The 22348-nt window shown below is 47.0% G+C and overlaps 1 protein-coding gene across 2 annotated transcripts in view; it reads left to right on the top strand.

Annotated features, from left to right (window-relative positions):
- The window catches only part of LOC147528024 (serine/threonine-protein kinase WNK2-like), a 121119-nt gene extending 106559 nt beyond the window's left edge, over positions 1-14560 (top strand). The window contains exon 28 of one of the 2 annotated variants that reach the window (XM_086619203.1): positions 14453-14560. In XM_086619203.1, the coding sequence (XP_086475329.1) occupies positions 14453-14560 (108 nt within the window). Of the gene's footprint in view, positions 1-6835; positions 7187-14452 lie in introns of those variants that run through there. The other variant, XM_086619202.1, reaches the window with a different exon arrangement.
- The last annotated feature ends 7788 nt before the right edge of the window (positions 14561-22348 follow it).

Raw genomic sequence — 22348 nt, 5'->3', positions numbered from 1 at the left:
AGTTGGAGATCTTGTGAGCCCCACACCAGCTTGTCCTGGGTGGTTTTGTGCATGAAGTCCTTGCAGTGCTGCAGAAGAGATGCGAAGGTAGATGGCAAATATTCCTAGTGTGGTTCTTGTTGGGATATTTTGGCCATGAAGATGGCACAGCGATGCTGCAGATGATAGAAAACAGGACAGTGGATGGGATTTAAGAGCCTTCTGCAAGGGTTGTTTTGGGATTTGAGTGTCATTGTGCTGTTTGTACCTTTTGAAATTCACCCTAAAGGGGAAATTGAGGTTAAAGGAGAGGGGGGCTTCATGATGTTGGAAGAAAAATCACTAAAAGAGGAGGAAGGAAATTGTGTGAAAGGACCCTTAACCTGGAGAGCCAGACAAGTGACCTTAACGTCAGTGCTTGGATGATGAGTTACATGGGCAGATATTGTACCTGCGCTGAACCACTGTTGAATCCACCTTTTAAAATGGTATTGAAAAGACAAAAAGAACTCAGGAAATCACAGAAAGAATGGAAAAAATAGCTTTCTAACAGGGAGCTTATAAAGCTCAGGCTGTGTGCTTCTTCAGTCCGTCTGTTAACACTGTCTTCTCGTTGTCTTTTTGATCAAATACCAAAATGCCTTTGCAAGAAAAGAACAAAGAGCACTAAACAGATTTCCAGCACATCGGAGAAAGTTATAATAAGGCTTTATGTTGGAAATAAAGGCTAGGTAAATTGCAAACATAGTGATTCTTATGCCTTTTTTTTTTAATGACTGGAACAAACTAGCAGGAAACCGTTAGGGCAGGTTGTCTCGTGTCTTCAGACTGGGTGTTTTGTTTTAGGAGGAGCTATTGTTGGTCCCTGCAATGATTGGAAATGAGGAGCAGGAGGGAGGCAGTACTCGTACCTTCACTTGGAAATTGTCTCTGGAGGTTATTGGACAGAAAGCTCATAGAATCATAGAGTGGTTTGGGTTGGAAGGGACCTTAAAGATCATCTAGTTCCAACCCAAGATGTCTCCTTGAAGGGTTTTTAAGCAGGAGTAGGAGTGATGTGAGTTGTCACATGGTGCTCTGTTGGTTGTTAGCAACATTAGCAATATTATTATTCCCTGGAATTAGCATAGAGCTCTTGTACGTGATGCAGAGGCCACGTAGGCAATGAGCATCCTCCTGGGCTGGAAGCCTGGGGCTCGTGTTAGACAAGATCTGACAAAGGCAGCATCAAACCAAATGGCCTCTTTCTACTCTATATTTGGAGTTTTTTCAATCTCTAGGCCGAAGGAAAATTGCAACAACTCCTTGTTGGTTAAGGGTAGAGTTATTTTATTTTTTAATTTATTCTTTTCTGTTACTGTCCACCCACTGTTATTCACATGCAGGGTGGCAGTGGGGCTGACTTAAGTCTTCTCTTTCACCCTGGAAACAGAAGACTAACTTTCCTGAGTTATCTTTTTTTCTTGAGCTGCTTCTACCACCACCAGCAAATTGCTGTGTGAATACAATATATTCTTGGTACTTTTTTTTAGCTAAGTGAAGGCTACTCTTTAAGGTTGCAAATCAGCTCAGAAGAGATGGTGTGTTTAATGAGAGTTAGTGGTTTTATTTTTGCCCTTTTTATCATCAGAAGTGTAGAAAGGATATAAAATAATTGGGATGGAAGGGAAGACTTTGTATTCTGCTTTGTTCCTGTGGAAGTTACCTGTCAGTTTGGCTGCAAATCCTGGTTGATACATATTAGAAGTTTGGAGGGGGGAACCTTCAGGCACCTGGTTGTGTCCCAGGAGCACTTCAATGTTCCTTTTCAAGTGTTCTACTTAAACATGAAGCACACATAAATTCTCCTCACCAGTAATTTGAAATGTAATAGGAGATATTAGGAAGAACTGAAGTCAAACTGCCTGATAACTCTTATTTCTGTTGTGCTCATCCATGCTGAAGACATGATGAAATAATCCTTTTTTACAGGTAATTGTGGTTACCACCAGTCAAGGAACATGCTTAGGAACACGAGCTGCCTTTTGTGTAAAGAGTACTGAATATTGTGTAGCTAAAGGCATTATTTGAAGGTACCCGGGAATAAAGGGCTTACCAAAAATGTTTTCTGTTCTTCATACTGTTACGTAGCTCCATGGGTTTTAAAGAAAAAAAAACAACCATCACCCAAAAAAAGCTGTAAACATGTGCTAAGTCCGTAATAAGGTTGTTTCTGTGAGCGTGCAGGTCCGTGTCAGTTGGTGACGTGTGCTGGGGCTTAGACACCATCAGTAATAGCTGCACATCTGCTTGCATTAGTACATCTTGATTTTAATGAGCTGGCTGCCTGGGGGTAGCCACGGGTGAGCAAACAGAGCGGAAGGACTATTAACACCTATTACTGCGCCTTCCATCTCTATTGGATTGGAAGAATAATGAAAAACTAGGATAAATCTGTGTTTGAAGCTATCCAACACTGCCTTCTCGGTCTGAACGTCAGAATAGCTTTCCAGGAACCTGGAATATTACAAAATCCAATCTTCAGCAGCACCTAATAACTTTGGGTTTTCAGCAACTGGAAAAAGGTGATAAATTTGTATTAGCATCCTTGCCCTGCTCATGTTGGCAGCCAGCTCTAAGCCTGTCCTGTGGCGCAGTTTTGTTTCAATGGTAGTTGGACTTTACAGAAATAAAACAGTGAGGCTAATAATGGAGCCATCAAAATGGAGCTGGAAGAAAAATAATCTAAATCCTGCGTTTTTAGAATGGGTTGTGGTAGTTGTGGTCAGCCTTCCCAGCAGGATTACTCCGTTTCATCTGTTCTAATGTAAAACCAGAAATATTTCTAATATTTCTAATGTTTGTAAGTCAAACACAGCTCTCAGCTGTACACTTTCACAGTACTGGGGCTATGAATGTTGCTGAAGTGGCACTTTAGAGCTTGCTTGGCAGAGCATGAGAACAAGGCAGAGAATTAAAAAAAAGTCCAAAGAACAGATTTTTTATTTATTTATTTATTTATTTATTTTTCCCTGTACTACCATAGCCTTTGCCCGGTGGGGTTTGTTTCATTTTCACTTCTGTTTTTGTGCGTGTTCTTCTTTGTCTATATGTTATTCCTGTTTTCCACGTGAGTATGTGTGATTGTTTGGGGAAGCAGGAATAAATGGTGGCAAGGGAAAAACTGGCAGCAGAGAGCAGGCATTTGGGGAAGCAGGAGCAAGAGGTGGCTGTTACCCAGCAGAGCCTTGTACAAGGCCTTGAGGGCAGAGGTTTATTAGTGCAGGAAGAGTTTGGCAAGTGCAGGGGAGGAGGTGGCATGAGGTACGAAGGCACCAGGCAGAGATGCCACCATAGGTGCCCGTTCAGTATGTATATTGCTTCTACAGAGGAGGCTAATGGAGATGTAGAGGGGAAGTGGAGAGGGGGGGGAATTTCACTTCCTTCCCATATAATATAGGATATATTTTAGGATGTGAACCCAGCCTTCCTTCAAAAAAAAAAAATCCCTATTAAATATCTCTATTTAATATATCTACAGACTTTTTACGTGGTGATGACAGATGTAAACTTTGCAATGTGTTCATTAAATTCATTAAGTTTGAGACTGTGTCTACGTTATCAGCCTGCGGAAGGCCAGGACAGCCTTCACAAACAGAAGTACATTAATATTGTAAGATTAAAAATGAAATAATGCCATCCAGAGTTGGCCAAGTCATATAATCGATCTCATTTCTCATTACTACTGTTGCATCGTCTAGAGTTGAATTAGGAAGGGAAAAGACCACTTCTGCTTTACATTCCTGCAGGAAGCTTAGAGAGTTTTAAATAAACCCCAAATGCTTGTCCTGTATGTCTGCAGGTGATGGCTCTAAAGATCTTTGGGTTGTCAGTGATCTCTCAACGTTGGCTCTTAAGCTGGGTGCAGGAGTCTGGTGTTGTATCTCTTGTTTTCAATTCCCAAGATATTTTCAGTATAAAAGAAACAATTCTCACCCGTATTGTCAAGCTGTGGGTAGAATAGCAGAGCCCAGAAGATGCACTGGAAGCTGAAGCCTTGTCACTGCTAGGACATAGCGTGCTGTAGCTGATGCACGGTTTGGAATGGACAACTTGTGCCAGAACTGGCACCTTTTGGAGAAACTTGCAAAACCAACAAGGTAATAGCGAAGAGGAGAGGTCACCTGGGCAAGCAGGGAGCTACAAATATGTCCTTTCAGCACAGAATTGACCAGCTCATGAGTGATGGGAGAACTTATGGGCTCACAGCTTCACTTGTGAGTGCCAACCCCCCGGCAGGTGTAGGGCTTGTGCTCAGGGATGAAGCACCCTTACCATTGACAGGGCGCCCGGCCGCGCCGTGTGTTGTCTTCCTTCTCTGCATCTCCGTTAAAACACCAACCTGATGGACTGAAGAGCCAACCTAGTTCTGTTTGTAGCTGTGACTTTGTCCCCAGTGTAGGCACACACCTTGTTCATCAATGCGTGAACATCCATCTGCTTCCCTTTGAAATTCATGAACAAAGCGACATAGTCTCATGGCTTTCCTAGAGCTGGGAAATCCATAGCTCCTTGTGCTGTCTTGAGGACCGCTCTGGCGCACGTTAATTTTGATGTTTCATCTACATGTTGAAAGGAATGGATTGGTTTGGCCTCCAACGGTGTCGAGCCATCGTAGCTGGTTAAAGATGATTAAAACATGGAGTTCAGACACGTCTGTCCAGGGGAAGGTGCAAGAGCTTGATGTCTTGTTGCCTCTCAGAGTGTGTGGCTTGCTCCCGTGAAGCGTGTGAGGAAGGTAGAGGAAGCAACCTTAAATCATTAACGCACATTTGTCATGACATTAACAGGTTTTAATAAGTACGTGTAGCAGTTGGGTTTGGAGCATGGCGTGATTTTATTCCTGGTTGCACACACGTAGCCTTAAATACAGCTCCTGCTTTGCTGAGTGATTTAAAAGTCAAGAAGCCTGAATTGGGTAGAGGTACTGAAAATAAGCTTTTTTTAGTTAGAATCTTTTAATAGGACCACTTGCTAAAATGTCACCTTACGTTTTCAATGCTACTGTATAATCTCTTGTATAAGAAATTATATATTTCGGTTGGGTGCGTTTACAGGCACCCGTTGTCACCCGCTTATAGTTGTCTAGTTTGGTAGAAACCATTGTTCTGAGGATGTTAAAATATGGGTCAATAGCAAGTTAAAGAAGTCTTCGGGTCTTAAAAATATGTCCTCAATTCCTCTGTTTATTGTTCTTTGGTTTCTGCTGTTAATTCTGGTGGATTTTTAAATGTTGATGATGTGAAATTCGTCACACCGAAGCAGCCGTTTCTCTTAGCTCGATGCCAACCATCAGCTTCAGGCTTCAGATTAGAAGTAGCGACAGTGAGGTGAAGGAATATATCAGATATTTCTGTATTTTTCTAAAATTGGCTTCGGAGCACAGGCTAATGCCCCAAAGCAGTAAATCCCAGAGTGACATTGCCATTTTTATTTTGAATGGAGAAGAGCTACTAAAGTCAGAAACCTGGAGTAAGCATTCCACAGTCTTACACGTGTATTCATTCACCTTCACACCGATTTTATCACTTTAATGTGAAATATCAAATTAATGGCAGATTCCCTGACTTAAATAATACCCTTTTTTTTTCTTATGCCATGGATAGGTGCTGGCTTAGTGGGAGCCACAGCAGGGAGTTGTAAATTCTGTGAAATGACAAACATAATGAAACATGGCAGACCCCGTCCGCAGCGGCAGCGTTCTGGATAACGGTTGTTTCCATAGCGTTGGGCATGACGGAGCGTATAATTTGGGAAGCTCCATCATCCCACTAGTTAGGAAAGAGAGCTCTTTCTCTGCCCCTCGCATAAAAAAAAAAGAAAAATATGAATAATTGAAGTGGATGTTAATAGAATTTTTGAAAAATAGCTGGAATTGATTCCAGCAGCCCCCGAGGCAGGAGCAGCTCCCGCTGTGTCCTCGCTGGTTCGCCTTGCCTGATCTCAACCACCACCGGCGCCGGGTATTTAACCTCCATGGAAAATCTCTTTCCGTTCTTCGTTGCCCTTAGTTCAGTGAGGCCAAACGACTCAGTGCAAACGACTTTTTACAGAAACATAGAACTGTAGCATCATAGAACCTGCTAGAATTATCACAACCTGTTTTGGGGATGGCTGTAAGAATATGAGCTTTGGTTTAATTCTGCATTTAGTTTAATTTATTTACTTTTATGCACAAGACCCAGCAGGAAAGATCATAGAATCATAGAATCATAGAATGGTTAGGGCTGGAAGGGACCTTCAAAGGTCATCTAGTCCAACCCCCCTGTAAGGAACAGGGATATCTCCAACTAGATCAGGTTGCTCAGGGCCTCGTCCAACCTGGCCTTGAAAAAGATACTTTGGTTGCTTTGGACACGGGAGGTTTTTCCATGGCTTTTTGTGGCGTTCAGTTCTCGCTTGTTGATTGATGCTCCGTGCCTCCTTAAGTAGTAGGATATAATCAGACAGCTTTCCCCTCGTCCCCATATTGACCTTTGCTATTAATTCCCAATTTTTTTGTCTTTAAAAAACAAAACAAAACAAAAAAAAAAAAAGGAAAAAAAACCACAACATGAACAAATTGGGGAAAAAAAAAAAAAGGCAAACCCACTGCCCAAGCTCTGAAGATGCCGTGCCACCCTGAGCTCCTCAGGCTGTGACAGCCCCCTTGCAGGTGCCCAGACGTGGGGCAGGGATGGTGCGGGCAGCGGGGGCCATGCCACTGCAGCGAGCGGTGCCGGCATGGACACGTGTGTCCGGGCCTGCCAGCGCTGCGCATGGCAGGCAGAGGAAGAGGAGCGTGATAGCGATGCTGTTTGTATTTTTCTTTTTGTAGGTTAATTCGGTAAGAACGGGATTGGGGAAAAAGTGTGTGGTTCCAGTGTCTTGCCCCATGCCCGCTGCGTTAGCTCCTGGAGCTTCACCGTCCCTGCCGGTGCCCATGCCAGGGGCTGCCCTCCCTGGCACAGTGACACCTTACGTGATGCCTCTTGGTCGGTACGGAGGAGTTTTCCCTACACCCGTTTACGGAGTGCGGTGGTCGGGGCCGGCCGCGCAGCCCGGGATTGTCGGAGCTCCGAGCGTTGCACGGTTCTCGCCCCTCGGCAAGACCTGCTTGCGGATGTACCCGGTGCCGCTGCAGCCACCCGCTGCCCGGCCGCCCGGCCCGCACCTGCGGATGACGTAGCCGGGTCGCCTGGCCGTGGGTGACGATGACGTCAGCGGGCAGCGTTTGGTCTGTAGATGCCGCACGCGGTGGCCGAGGCGGGGAGCGGGTCGGGCCCGCCGGCGCGCACAGCCGTACGCCGCATCCAGCCATCACTGTGGAAGGGTTTCACCAAGGGCGGTTGGGTTGTCCCGGCAATATTTGCGTACGTTTCGTTGCTGAAGACACTTTGTTCCGTTGCGTTCTGATGTTTTACACTTGCGATCCTTGAAGTCGATGTACTTGAATTGATGACTAGAAAATTGTACTAACCCCTGCAGCAGTACAGTGCCTTGAATTTCAGCTTTTCAGTTCCAGCTGGAAAGAGATACAAAATCATTTGAAAGGTGTAATTTATTTCCGATCTGCTTGTGAGTTGAAGTTCTCTTTATTTGCGAAGATATTGAAGGTTTACAGTCAACGTTCTTCATCGGTCTCATCCTGCTGTAAATGCTTATTTTAATTCACCGGTTGAATTTTGATTTCTGAAGCTTTTTAAAAGAAAAAACAACACACAACACAACAATAATTGTGAGGTGAGGTTTGTTGGAGACGCCAATTGAAAAATTGTTTGTGTTTGTAGAAGGAGGAGTGAAATGCACGTTTTAAAATAGGATTGTTTGCAGAGTGATCCGAGTACGTGGTACATGAGGACAGGTGGAAGCTTCGGGCAGTGCAATTCCTGGTCTTCCTCAGTCTTTGGTGAAGTTGTTGTCAACGGCAACAGGCAGGCAAATACCGTTTCCTTCTGGATCGGCAGCAAATTGGATTACATTTTCTTTCCCCTACTGGGCTTTCACATTTTAGTTAAATTACAAATTCGTGCATGTTTCCTAAGTAGAAAAATCTAACTGGAACCGTGATTGTAGGAGAACTTGTCTCCAGGTTACCATAAGAAGCCTGTGAAGTACAGCCTTGTGTGTGTTCCGGCTTCGGTTCGGCCACCGCCGCTAAGAACGTTTTGCTACTGACGAGCTAGCGGTTTTCATGCTAAAAAGGAATAAAAATGTGAAGCTGTTCTTTTGCATATCTGATGCTTCAGTTTTGGAGTCTCACCTTCTTTGGTTTGAGTTTTTTTTAATTTTTGTTTGTTTGTTTGTTTTAATTAAGTTTGCGCTCTAGGTGGCATGGACACCTCTCTCCTGTTTGAAAGTTGCTTTTTGCCCATTTTACCGTGCGTAGAGTCTCCACCTGCACCTCTCAGCCTAAAGGCACAAGATAACCACTAAAACTGGTTTGCTGATGGTAAGTCTCCTTTCCCTCGGAAGCGCTAAGGGGGAGCGTTCAGGCACAGGTCCCGAACCACGCGGTCGCATCTGAAGGCACGTTGCTCTGTATCTCTACCGCGATGACGTTTGATACCGTCTGCTGAAGGGCAGAGATGTCTTGTGCTGCCAAGCTGTGAATTGTATAGTTCTCTTGTACTTTGAGCATTATATCTGTCTGAATTCTTTTGTTTGTACCCTTTGAATATATTATTCCATCAATTCAGTTAGAATTGAATTTTATAGACGATTATGCAGAGTCTTCTGCCTGGGCAAAATACTTACTGTAGTAAGAGATTTCTGTTCTCTGTAACATGTATCTTTAATTTGTTTGGGTTTTTTAGATTCATGTCTGTATGCTTCATGAGCAAACATGGAAAATATGTTCTCACACCGGGTTTCCTTCAGCTTGCACTGAATCTTACGGTTTATGTCGCTGTTGCCTGTTGTATAGTCCATCCCTTGTATACTGACAGAGTCAGTGGCACTAAAAACCCCAAGAAATTGTATAGATTAAAAGGAAGAAAAATAAACATTTTGTGCTTGAAAATTGTGTGAAAAACCCAGTGTTTTTCTAAAACGCAGAATTATGTCCATTCCCAGCTGTTCCAGGTAACTCTACGTTTGTTTTCCAGACTCTTACCCCTTGACTTGTATAGAAGGAGCAGATGTGATGCCTCCACCCTTTCTCAGGTTCTGCCCATAACTGACACCTCCCACCTCTTGGCAGCTGTAGAAGTGACACGGTGCTCCAGAAGTCTCGTGGTGCCACCTCGCAGGTTACGTTGCTTGAAATCTCCTGCCCGCTGCGGTATTGCTGGTGTTACGCTGCTGCAGAGCAGACCAGCCTGGAACATTAAATGGGTTCCTTTAAGGAGATGGTCTCTGCGTTATCGCTGGTGGTACACATGAGGACACTAGAGTTTGGTAGGTGGTGAAAGGCACGTGGGCTGTGTGTCTGCAATGCTGAAAAGTACTAGGGAAGCCCTGCTAACTCAATCCTGGCATCGTTTAAATGCGAGGAAGTGAAGATAGAAAATTCAGCCCCGATGCCAGCACCCTCTTGGCAGTCGCCGTCATCGCTGTGGGCTGCAGCAGAGCTTAAGAAAGGAGGTGCAGGAAGAGGTTTGATACTTCTGCTTCTGTGGTCCTGTGCATCTGACCTGTGCGGCTTCGCTGTGTGTGCTGCGTGCGTTTGAAGGTGTGCGACCTGTCCTGCAGCTGGCGGGCAGTCGTCCTCTCCCGCGCCGGCGGCTGCGTTGCATGCGCTGGGTGCCCAGGCAGAGCCAGCGACGGGCCAAGGGGGGCAGCTGGTGTGAGCAAGGCTTAAATGCAGCTTCCAAATTTCTACTGAGTGTGTTTCTAACTGTCGCATCTTTAACTGGTGTCGAGGCTCAATAATGGCTCAGAGGTTGATATTCGCGTTTCGATATTCGTGATTTTAATTTTCTGATAGGTGACTTGGCTGCAGGTCTTCTGGCTGTTAACTTCGAGCTATGTTTTGTTACCCTTGATCGTGCCAATGGTGTCGAAGGGTGCTTTGACCCTTGGTGGCAATTAAGCAAATGACATGAGATGAAATAAATGGGACAACTTCTTGAGCAAAAGGTGAGCAAAGGAGCGAGAGGGACCTGAGGGGTCCGTGCTGCACCATCAGAGGTTGGGGGTCTGCACCCAAAAGGACATTCCCCTGCAGATCTCAGAACTGAACGATTTTTATTTCTGATTCTGAAGATTGCTTTAATGTGCAGCAAACAGGGGTTAAATCCCACTGGGCAGAATTCCTCACCTTGCCAGCAGCAAGACTGCAGCCATGTCCTGTAGCTCTGTCATCTCCCAGTGTTCCCAGAGCTGCTCTGCAAGGACACGTGTGAAGTCAGTACGGATCCTCAGCTTTAAACAAGGTTTTGATGGGGGAGTTCACAGATCCCCCAATTTTCAATCTTTTAGAAGTTAGAGGAACTGAATTAAATATTGAAAGAAGGTTTTAAACTGCTGAGTCACACCCCCAGTAGTTCAGAAATGCCAAGTTGAGTTTGCCCATACGCCATTAATTTGGCTTTCCAATTGCCTACATCGTGATGGAGCATCTAAATGTGTAATCACATCCTGTTTTCCCGCTGCATCCCTGGCTTGGTTGGAGCAGGGCCAGGTGGGGAGGAGAGCTGCTGCTGTCTGCCATGGGGACGCCGAGCGGGGAGCTGGAGGGGGCAGGGAGACACGTTTGAGAGGTTGAAGGCTCTCCTGCAAATCCTCATTCAACGGCCGTGACATGGATCCTTTGAAAAAGAACGATGTAAAATTGTCCCTCACGGTTTCTTTGCTTGTATAACTCTGGTCTTCATTCCACAACTTTAAAGGGAAAATATTACTTAACTGTTACTTTACACCCATCTCCAAAGTGCTCCTTTTTTGCTGTCTGCTGTGTAACTTCGTGACTTTTCTCTGACATACATCAACTGGTGTCAAAGACCAGCGACCGGATGGGCCAACTGTGGCAGCTTCTTTGCTCCTCCAGAGATATTCGTGTTTGGGAATAGGATGCGCACGTGCTAAATGACGTTATTTCTGAAATGAACTTCTTAATCGAGTTGCAGGTTTTGCCATTTGGTATTTGTGGAAGGAAATCCGTGCTACTTTTGAATCAGTTGTTAGTTTAACGTGGCTTTGTCAATAGTTGCTCTTTCCCGTCAAGCGTTTTTATTTTGTGGTCCCAGTGTGCTGTTTTCGACTTGGAGAACGTTCAGAATTTTTCCAAACAAGCCCTATGGACTTGGCACTTGGTGGGGCTGTGTCATTATTGTTCAGTTAGTATATGTTTGAGCAGGAAAAACATCCGTCCTCTGACATTTTTTGGAAGTTGGTTTTAGAAAGTTACCATCAGAAGTCTCCCTTCTGAGATGATTTGACCTCAGCTTTGCTTTCGCTGTGTTCCCCCGTAATTAAGCAAAGGTTCCAAATCTTTGTTGGTAAGACTGATGTCTCAGGTGTTAGCTAATATGGCAAAAACCTACCAAATTTTCTGCCTTGCTCCCAACTAGCCCCCACCTGAGTTTTCTGTAGATGCTGTTGAAAGTGTTGGCTTGGAGACAGAAGTCACAAATGGAATAGTTCACGGCTGTGTTTAATACCTTAGAAAGGTTTCCTTGTGTTCGCCAGTTCCATGTCTGCCCTTCTCAGCCCCACATTTCTGCTGATGTTTGTGGAGAAGGATGGCTGTGCTGGAGATGTGTGTGGTTGCTGAATGTGGGCAAGGTCTCTCTGCAGAGTACATAAACTGGGAGTTCATGTGCTCTTTGTTGTCACAGGTGGATGAATATCTTGCTATGGGATAGCATTTATAAACCAGCAAAACCATAATCACATGGAGTTCCTTGCTATGGTTACTTACCACGGATGGAATCCTTGAGGAGCGTTTCTTGGATTCATGGTGTCAGGCTGAGGTTGGCTGCTGCTTAGGCAAGCTGAGCTTCAGTTGAGTGTTTGAGCAAGCTGTCTGGTGTACTGATCCTTGGGGTGTTTCTTCTGAAGGAACCTGGCACATACAATTATATTCCTGTCTTACATATTCCTGAAACGAAGCATTGATGGGAACTGCGTTGTGACTTACACATTTTGGTGACTTCTGATGTGGGGCAATACTTGTGTTTTCAGGTAGGTGTGTTTGTGGAGCTGTCCCTGCAGATGCAGAAGAGTGATGTTCCAGCCCTGACCATGCTGGTTCTTTTATTAATGCAGATAAAGCTCCAGAAGTGCAACATAATGAAATGGATTTTAGGAGCTGTCAGGTTATGAATTCTGCGTTATGAAAGAATTTGTTGCTCGGAGGGATTTGGATGTACTGTGACGCTGACGTTAGCTGTGTCGGTAAATGGATTACCCGTCACTGATTCATCTGAAAGTCAAGCTTATACCAGTAGGCAGCAGCTCTTGTAAATTAGGTGGTCCTTTCTGCTTCTTTTTGAGTGATAGTTGTAGTATACTATCAAGGTTGTTGCTATATACACTTGGATCTATATTTGACTATAAAACTTCTCCCTTGAAAAAACTTTCACATTGAAAGTTTAGAGGCTGAATGATTTAAGTTTCCAGTCTTACACGCAAAGCCTCGTTGAGCTTTAGATTTTGCTTGATAAGCGTAGAGAAGCTGTGCATAGAAGATGATCTACCATTTTGATAAAGTATCTGTTCTAACAGTGAAATTCTTGTGATAAGTTCTTGGGTTTTCAAAGTCTGGTGACTGAGGGGAGCTTGGATTAATTCCTTTTGATGTAGTAGCTACTGTAGCTACTGGATGGATTCATGGCGTATGGTTAGCAAGGTGCTGCAGTCGCACGTTAACAAGGCAGAAGGAAAAGTCAGGCGTTTTCTTTTTCCCTTGGCAAGGAGCACATCACCATACTTTGGCTGTCATTACTGAGGCACTGCTGAGTGCAGCTACAGCACCATTGCTCTTGAGGAGCTTCAAGTGACAGGATGGGTATGGTGAGACCTCTTGAGCCACTCTTCTGGGGACTTTTTTGTGTCTGTCATAGTATTTTTGGAGATATTCAGGGCTTTGACACTTTTGGAAAACCTAGGAAATTTAAGAATAACCAGCTGCCAGTCCTTCTCAAATAAGCATTCTTTAGGTCTGCCATAAAATACCCTAAAAAAAAGTATTTACTCATGTGTTTTTCTTTTAACTACTTTGCAAATAAGATGAAAACTTCCTCAGCATTCAGTTTTTGTTGGTCAGGCTACATAGGCTGTATCTGACATCTTTTCACACTGTTAGTCAACAGCTACAAAAATTTTGAGTGTAACTGAGCTCACTGAGCTCTTCAGTGCTGTTGCCCTTTCAGTCTTTGATTGAAAGTTCAGATGGACTTCAGAGTAAGAAGTCAAGAGGTTGTCCGTGGGACGTGAGCTAAGCATCTGAGAGGGTTCGTGTGAAGCGCTGGGCACCTGGAGAGCTTGCTCTGGTTTTGGCTGTATGTCTGGCCTGTGCCATAACCAGGGGCCAGGCTTGTGGCTGTCTTAAGGCTTTTCCCTCTTACCTGGAGATAGTTAATTTTGTCTTGTTTTCCTGGATGAAGTTCTGTGCCGAATGCTGGTTATCAATGGCCAGCAGATGTTGAGAACGATGGTGGATTGAGGTGGATCTGCAGAACCGACGTTGATCAGAAGCTCGGGGAGGACTTACGATCAAGACACGGCTTTACTTCCTTTAAAAGTGATTCTTCGTACAAGCAGGGAGAGCAAGAGATATAAGAGGGAGCAAATGGGGAGCGTGTTTAATAAAAGCAAAGCCTAAAACATGGAGTCCCACCAGGAGCCGTGCCAAACACAAGACACAATGCGCTTGTCCCCGCTGTCCCTTGCCGCCTCCGCTGTTCTCAAAGCCTCGCTGCGCTTTCTCTGAAAGCATCTCGCAAACCGTGTGCTGTATCAGACCCGCGTGTGCTTGCAGCCCCAGCAGCAGCGTGCATGTCTCCGTGCCGTAGAGCGAAGGGCTTTGGTGCATGTCACCGTCAGCATGTCACCGGCACGGCCGCCGCGCACGGGGGGGCACGTGCCGCGGGATGCGGGGGACGCGTGGTGGCACCGTGTTGCTGCTGCTTCAGCCTTGTGCTGTGCTCTGGGTGCCCTCCTTGCCTTTTATTCTGGTCCTGTCATTTGGAGCCCTTGGCATCTCTGTCCCCTTTCGTGTCCAGCCGGCCATCTCACCGGTCCGAGTGACTCCACGAGGTGCTTAGGTTCCACCACCAGCAGAAATATGTTTATACTGCTGAGGTTTCAGTACAACGCGGGTGATGTGTTAACAGAGGATTTGGGGTTCTGTTTCCCTGCGGTGCCCGAAACGCACCCAGCGGCTGGCACGCTCTGGGAGAAGCATCTTCCACACGCTCCGGGTCCGCCATCTCAGGTGGCCCTTTTGGGTTTTGTTTGGGTTTTCCTATGTACAAAATCCATATATGGATTTTTTATTTTTTTTTTTTAGATTCTGAAAATGAGATCGTCAGCGACTGACACGTGGCCCCCTCAGCTACGGTGCCAAGCGCGAGGCCCCACCGCCGCTAAGGAGGAGGAAGAGGAAGATGGGAAGTGATTTATCATGTGTGAGAAATTCTGTGCTGTTCTGGTCCATTCAACGCAATTTTGTAACTTCTTTCTAATCATTTTTTTATTTATAGTTGGAAATACAAAAATGTTATGCAAAAAAAAAAAAAAATAAAGGAGAATTATTTTGGGGGAAAAGGATTTTGTTCCAAATTGTTCCCTTCTGTTGTGAGCCAGGTTCCCGTGAGCAGCGGCTGGAGAATAGGGAGGAGGAGGAGGAGGAGGCACTCCTTCAAATACTTTTTGTTTCACACAGGTAATTGTAATTTTTTTCCAAAAAATAAGCTAGGCACAGCTATTCAGATTCTAGTACAAGGTAGATAAGTTGCAATTCCGTTTATATTTTTCACAGTTCTTTTGTGAAGATAATACTCTCTTTTAAATCCACTTAAATCAAGTAAAGAAACCTACAGAGACTTCACGGGAGAGCAAGTTTGTGCTTGTCACTTCCCTTTTTACCTCTTTCTTTTTCTTATAGCCCGGCCACATCTTCTTGCCAGAGTTAAATACAGTTCTCGAGTCGCTTCTAATTTTAACTGTAAGACTAAAACCCTTCTACAGACGAGTCGGTAATTGGAGCAATTTTTAAAAGACTTTAAAGTGCCTTCAACAAGATAAAATTATGTAGTGGGAGATTTTCTTGATTCACTTACGATGGGTTTCAGCTGTCTCCTGGGTGGAGGTGACGTACAAAGTAGTTTGTAGCAATAATCTCATGAGTAATTACTTATTATAAAGGACTACTCAACTTTTTTTTTTTAGGAAGATGGGGTTTAGCACTGTTCCTAAGGAGTGGGAAGGAGTGCTGCTCTTGCCATTACGTTTGGGCCCCAAACTCTTCCAACCCTCTGCTGCTGTGCTGTGCACCCACGGCCTTCAGTTGCTTCCCCCTTAGACAGTTCCAGCCCACGATGTCCGGACCTTTTCACTCTTGTTTTTGATACCAGCGAAACAGGAATCTCTGTTTGCCCATAATCCCTTTGCAGTACCATCCTTTCTCGCAGCTGGAGCCTGGCGTGTTGTTTCGTTGTTATCTGCCATGTCTGTCTCTTCCAAATCTCAGTTCTAAATAATAAATCTTATTTTGATGCCGTCGGTCCCTATTTCCTTTCCACCTCGGCTTCTCTTGCCCGGCAGCGAGGGTGATGAGGTGGATGTAGACATACTGCCCTGAAGCAAAGAACCATTCAAACACTTTGTAAAGCCAGGGCTTTGAAGCCCCGGGGCCAAAATTTATATATTTGTGTTAATTTTGTGTTTCTCTGCGGTGCCTCCTGTCCTATCCCCATCTCAGGAAACGAGACTGATCTCCTGAATGAGAGCAGGGGCTGGATAAGTGGAAAAGGCAGTTGCTAAATTGTTGCTTGCCTTGGGCTTTCCTGCTTGTAGGAGGTGGGAGATGTGGGGTCCAACCGAGCGCTACACCGTTCATTTTCTGTTGTGGGTGCTGTCATCTCTCCCGTGGCTGCGAGTACACCTCCTTCATGTGCCAGTGCCCAACGCTGCTGCCAGCGGTGCCGGCACGCTGGGTATGGGGGACAAGGGTGTTGCGTCCCTGGTCTGCTTCTCCAGGGATGAGTTGCTTCTCCAGTGATCATGGCAACACCACACTGTGTCTTCACCTGAGGTTTTTATTCTCTAGAAGTTTAAAAGGCTGCTTTCTCCGGGGAAATCTCTTGCTGGGTCTCCTGGGGTCCAAGTCTTCTTCAGCATGGGCAGCCTTCATCAATTTTTCTGGTGCCCAACCCTCGTCGCTTCTCCTGCAGACCCTTGGGCTCCTCCATTGCCCCAGCTATGGCTGCAGGAAGCCAGTGAGCCTCTGTGTCCAGATATGTAGTTTGAAAATAATCTACTAACATTCAGATTAAATATACAGATCAGTATCAGGATTGAAGATCATTGAAGTTGTGGCAAACGCTTGGACAGTGGTTGCTCCCCCACCTCTGCCAAGTCTGCCTAGCTCTTCTGCAAAAGGCTGCTGTGTTTTGGGGTGTAGCCCACACATTGACTGCTGGCATTGCAGTCTGAAATAAAAGCCCTAAGAGGTGCTAATGGTCCTTGAGCTCCTCCAGTATGAACCACTGACTGGGATTCTCTGCGGAGGAAGAGCAGTGCTTTTCCTCCCTACCTGCTGTCTCTCTTCCTTGCAGAGCAATAACAAATGTTCTCCTCGAGGTGATGCCAAGCTAACGTTATGGTTTAGAGTTTAATCAGGAATATTTTTTGCTGGCCATAATCAAAAGCCCAAGCAGGTAAGTATGACCATTACCAGGTTTAACCCAGCACCAAAGAGTGAAGAGGAAGATTACAAAGACTCCAGCTTTAACTTGGCTCTGAAATGCAATGCATAGTCCCTGCTGCTTCCATCAAGGTGCTGACACGTTTCCTCCCGCAGAGGCTGGACTTGCTCCTTCCAGGTTATACCTGCATTAAGCTCCACAGCCGTTGGGCAGCGCACGGTGGGACCAGGGACAGGACCCGTGGGTGGGCAGCCCGGTGCAGCTGCTGGTGGCCAGCAAGCCCCCGGCCCTTCTGCAGTGGGTTTGCTCCTGGGGCTGGCGGGAGGGAATTGTTTTCAGCCTCCTTTTTTTGACGTGCCCATTGGGTGCTTTAGTGAGGCGATGGGATGGGTTAGCTGTGCTGTCTTGTGCCTGCTGGCAGACTGGACAGCAGTGCTGAGCTAGGGGCACCTAAAGCACCTCTCTTCATTGCACCCATGAATATTTCAAGGCATTGGTAATGGCTGTAGCTCCGTTCATCCGCTCGGAGCTGCCCGCGGTCTCACTGTCTCCCCTGAACATCTCATATGTATTTGCCACCCTAAAATGAGTAACTACGTGCTGAAGCTATTGTGGTGTTCCTGGATAGTGTCACTTAGAGTGTCACCTGGGAGGTTGCCCATTGTAGGGCTGCTGTTGCCTTTTTTACTTGGCTGGAGTTCACAGGAAGCCCAGGAGGGTCCTCTGCCAACGCCGCTGCCTCTCACCAAGTCTCCAACTAACACTGATCCTTGAAAAATACTCCCTCCTGCTCCCTGTGAGCCACTGCAGTTCACAAGGGCCTGTGCCACCTCCCGAAAAACCACCACTTTTAAAAAAAGAAAACCTTCCAGTGTGGGTGCTGGGTGCTATGAAAGCAATACGGCACGTTTGGTTGGACCGTGAACGTACCCATAGGAGTGGGACTCCTTGGTGTTGGCTGGTTGTTCTGAAATTACTCTAAATATAAAACAAGTGTTTAAGCAAAAAATAAAGAGTTTTTTTGCAATCTAGCTGTTGACAGCATCGTTACAAGGCTTGGAGAGAGTTGTGCAAGACTACGATGAAAACCAGCTTGTCTTTAGCTAAATTGTAGACCAGCTCCCAGAGGTTGTTCTCCCAGTTCCTTCCATCGCCAAGGCATGGATGTGAAGCGACTGAAATCTTGGGATGATTTTCAATAAAGATTTTTCTGGGTTATTGATATGTGGCATCTTTATATGTTCAAACTATCCGTGGGGATGTCCTAGGGTAGGGCCTTGGCTTCAAGATATTCTGCTCTGTTAATCAGTGTGTAATCCTCCAGGAGCAAACAGTTTGAGTTATGAGCCACCCCTTGGGCTTCTGCAACAGCTAGAGGAGTAGCTGGTTAGTAAAGCCCTTGTGAGCACACTAACAGCTGAGTTACAAATACGCTGTGTGATGCTTCCCGGGCTCTTAGCCGAGACAAAGCGATGGCTCCAAACCCCCTCCAGCAGCCCAGCTCTGGGGGCTCCCAATGTCCTGATAGCCCAGCTCTGGGGGCTCCCAATGTCCTGATAGCCCAGCTCTGGGGACTCCCAATGTCCTGATAGCCCAGTTCTGGGGGCTGAATGGCTGGAGAACTGAGGCTTCCCCAAAGCAGACCAAGCAGGTACATTTGGATGACTTCTGCGCTCTGACAGAGGAATCTGGAGGAATGATGAGGTCGATCTGTCGGATCCTTCTGAGATCTACTCAAAATGCAAAGTACCAAAATGTTCCTTAGTTGCAGTATTTAGGGGATAGAATGACTTGGACCGTAGCTGGCTTCCACTTGGCCACGCTGAGCGTGACACTGGTACCAGCGCAGCACTGGGCAAAGCAAGGTGAGATATTAAGTCTGGATGTGATCCAAATTCCCAGCTGCTTGATAGATCCTGAACTGCTCTGCAGTGTGTTATCCCCAAAGCAGGTGAGGCTGTGGCTCGGGGACTGCCTGGCCCGGCAGCGTGGCTTTAGTCGAGATCTGGCACGTGGTCACACCTGAGCAGGAGTGCAGCCAGCCAGCATGGTAAAGTTACCCTCACAGTTCATGCACTTTTCTAAAATAACTAGAGTTTAGGAAACAGGCTTCAGTTTCTTGAACTTATCTCTGTGCTCTCGAGCTACTTTTGTCCATCAAAGCCCTGCACGTCTGGTGTGCTGGCACAACCCAAAGCCACGTGCCGAGCGGAGAAGCCTGGGCATGTGCTTGGGAAAATTGGAGCTTCAAGACCTGGAAGAACAACGGGGGCAGCTCTTAACGTGTGAAAGGACGAAGCAGCCCCTGCCAGGGCTGACCCCCTTGCTGCTTTGCAGGAGGGTGTTGCTCCCTCTTGGCCGTGGCTCTTCATCCCAGTGTTGCATCCCAGGCGTTCTGCTGGAGAAGCACAGAGGTGGGTGCTGGGGGTCTTTGGCAGCTGTCAAAGGAAGGAATGGGGGAAATGACAGGGAAATACGAGGGTGCCTTGGGCTCTGCTGGGCAAGGACTATGACAAACAGCATTAAAGTTATGGAAGAATTGTCCCTTTTTTTCCCCTGGAACAGGGGGGTTCTTGTTGTTACTGAAGCAATCCGTAAAAACACTTGCTATATTAGAACAGTTGTGCGTTTAAAAAAAAAAAAAAAAAGATGTTTTAATTTGACAGACAAGTATTTTTTGTGGCAATAAAATGAAATAATTGCAAATGTTAAAAATGCTGCTTAGTTCCCTGCAACAGGGACTCTTGGAAGCAGCAAAATATTTTAGTAGCTACTGATTTAGGGAGGGGGGGGCGGACATGGAATCAAAAAGGTTTCAAATCCCCTCTGGGTTTGTACAGTTTCTGTGAGACTTAACAGCATATTTAAATGGTTTATTTTCTATCTTCAGTGCTTTAGTGCTCTAAGTAGGAGAATTTCTGGAAGGAAAAGGAGGAATAAATTTCGAGAGATGCTGGTTTGACGCTGGGGGCATATGAAGATATTTAAGGCTGTTAGATGTTTAACAAGGATTCCAGGGGCTGTTAACATAGTCCTGGAAACAGGGAGTTAGTTTTTTGATTTCTGATCACAGAATCACAGAATGTCAGGGATTGGAAGGGACCTCAAAGGATCATCCAGTCCAATCCCCCTGCTGGAGCAGGACCACCTAGATCAGATCACACAAGAACGCGTCCAGGTGGGTTTGGAACATCTCCAGAGAAGGAGACTCCACAACCTCTCTGGGCAGCCTGTTCCAGTGTTCTGGTACCCTTACTGGGAAGAAGTTCTTCCTCTGGTTTGAGCGGAATCTCCTAAGTTCCAGCTTAGATCCCTTTCCCCTTGTCCTATCATTGGATGCCACTGGGAAGAGCCTGGCTCCATCCTCATGACAGTCACCCTTCCCATATTTATAAACATTAATGAGGTCCCCCCTCAGTCTCCTCTTCTCCAAGCTAAAGAGACCCAGCTCCCTCAGCCTTTCCTCATCGGGGAGATGCTCAATGTCAAACATAGCGTTTGACAAAAAATGTCAAACACAGCAAAATAATTCTCAAATATTTGCCGACCGCACGTGAGCGCTCGGCCGGCCAAGGCTGCTGGATGCGCCAGTCGGCCGCTCGCAGCGGTCGATGCGGCGAGCGCTTTCGAGAGAGGTGTGCCTGGAGACTTCATAGGACTTTGCAGCCTTCAACATTCCATTTGGGGGGGGTTACTTCGGAAGGTAATGTGGTTTTGTTGTCCTTTTCAATCCGCAGCGTGTATTGGTTTAAGGAAAGTTCCCATAAATTGGAGTGGATGAAGCTCGGCGTTGCTGCGCCTGCCTAGTGGTGGCAGAACGAACCTTCGTTTCGTGTCCAGTGCTGTCTCCTGTCGCTGGGGGGAGCGGGGACTGGAGGAGGTGGCAGGCGGCTGGGAAGAAGAGACACTTGTCCGGACACATCCGCCTTGATAAGACAATCCTGGTGGTTTTGCTCTTGCCAGTGTGGAGTAACAAACGACCTAAAAATGACAGGTGGCATCGCGTTTGCTCTTGCAGCAGGGTTCCAGGAAGATAGTTCCATGCATTTTTTTTTTTCTGATGAGTATTCATCGCTGAGAGTTGTTATAAGAGAAAAATGGCAAGTAGCAATGCAGAAGGAAAAATATTTCTGGTTACTGACCTGCGAAGTAAAGGAACTTGCATCTCGTAGAGTTAAGCACTTGGAGACTCTTGTTCGTGCTCTTTCCTTCCGTTATTCTTTGCTATTTTCTAATGTCTGTTACTACAACGGCAGACAAGTAAAATTGTTCAAAAATTGCCTGCCTGGATGGTTCTGCAAAGGGAAAACGTAGTTGCTGGAAAAGTAAGAGGCAAATACTCTGTTTTGGTTTGAACTGAAGCTGTCAGCAGGTCTCCCGTGTCCAGCTCCAACTGAATTATGTAGGCTGGGCCACCCTGGCCTGCGAGATGGGACCACCTTGGGAGTAGGCTGTGATCTCCATCACTTTTAATAAGCTCTGGGATACCTTTTAATTACCTCCGTTGACCTGAGCGCCTCATCTGCGCTCGCGGGCTTGCAGCGCTGCTTGGGTCAGGGAGATGAATTGATTGCACGTCTCCCAGGCAGCGCTGTTCGTTGGGGTTAGGAGACACCACGGAATTTTTTCGTTGGCCTTTGGAATCAGATCTAGGATAAAATCCTCGGCGCGGGCGCTGGAGAGCTGGCACTGCCGTGAGCAGCATCCCTGAGCGCCCAGCCAGGCCGGGGCAGGCGGCGAGCCGGGACTGGAGGCTGGGAGCTGGGACTGACTGGAGGCTGGGAGCTGGGACTGACTGGAGGCTGGGAGCTGGGACTGGAGGCTGGGAGGTGGGACTGACTGGAGGCTGGGAGCTGGGACTGGAGGCTGGGAGGTGGGACTGACTGGAGGCTGGGAGCTGGGACTGGAGGCTGGGAGGTGGGACTGGAGGTTGGGAGGTGGGACTGGAGGCTGGGAGGTGGAACTGACTGGAGGCTGGGAGCTGGGACTGGAGGCTGGGAGCCGGGATTGGAGGCTGGGAGCTGGGACTGGAGGCTGGGAGCTGGGACTGACTGGAGGCTGGGAGCTGGGACTGGAGGCTGGGAGGTGGAACTGACTGGAGGCTGGGAGCTGGGACTGGAGGCTGGGAGCTGGGACTGGAGGCTGGGAGGTGGAACTGACTGGAGGCTGAGAGCTGGGACTGGAGGCTGGGAGCTGGGACTGGAGGCTGGGAGGTGGAACTGACTGGAGGCTGAGAGCTGGGACTGGAGGCTGGGAGGTGGAACTGACTGGAGGCTGAGAGCTGGGACTGGAGGCTGGGACTGGAGGCTGGGAGGTGGAACTGACTGGAGGCTGAGAGCTGGGACTGGAGGCTGGTAGCTGGGACTGGAGGCTGGGAGCCGGGACTGGAGCCTGGGAGCTGGGATTGACTGGAGGCTGGGAGCCGGGACTGGAGGCTGGGAGGTGGAACTGACTGGAGACTGGGAGCCGGGACTGGAGCCTGGGAGCTGGGATTGACTGGAGGCTGGGAGCCGGGACTGGAGGCTGGGAGGTGGAAC

The sequence above is a fragment of the Tauraco erythrolophus genome, chromosome 12 (genome assembly GCF_009769465.1).
Source record: "Tauraco erythrolophus isolate bTauEry1 chromosome 12, bTauEry1.pri, whole genome shotgun sequence".
Lineage (NCBI taxonomy): Eukaryota > Metazoa > Chordata > Aves > Musophagiformes > Musophagidae > Tauraco > Tauraco erythrolophus.
This window is presented reverse-complemented; position numbering and strand designations above follow the sequence as displayed.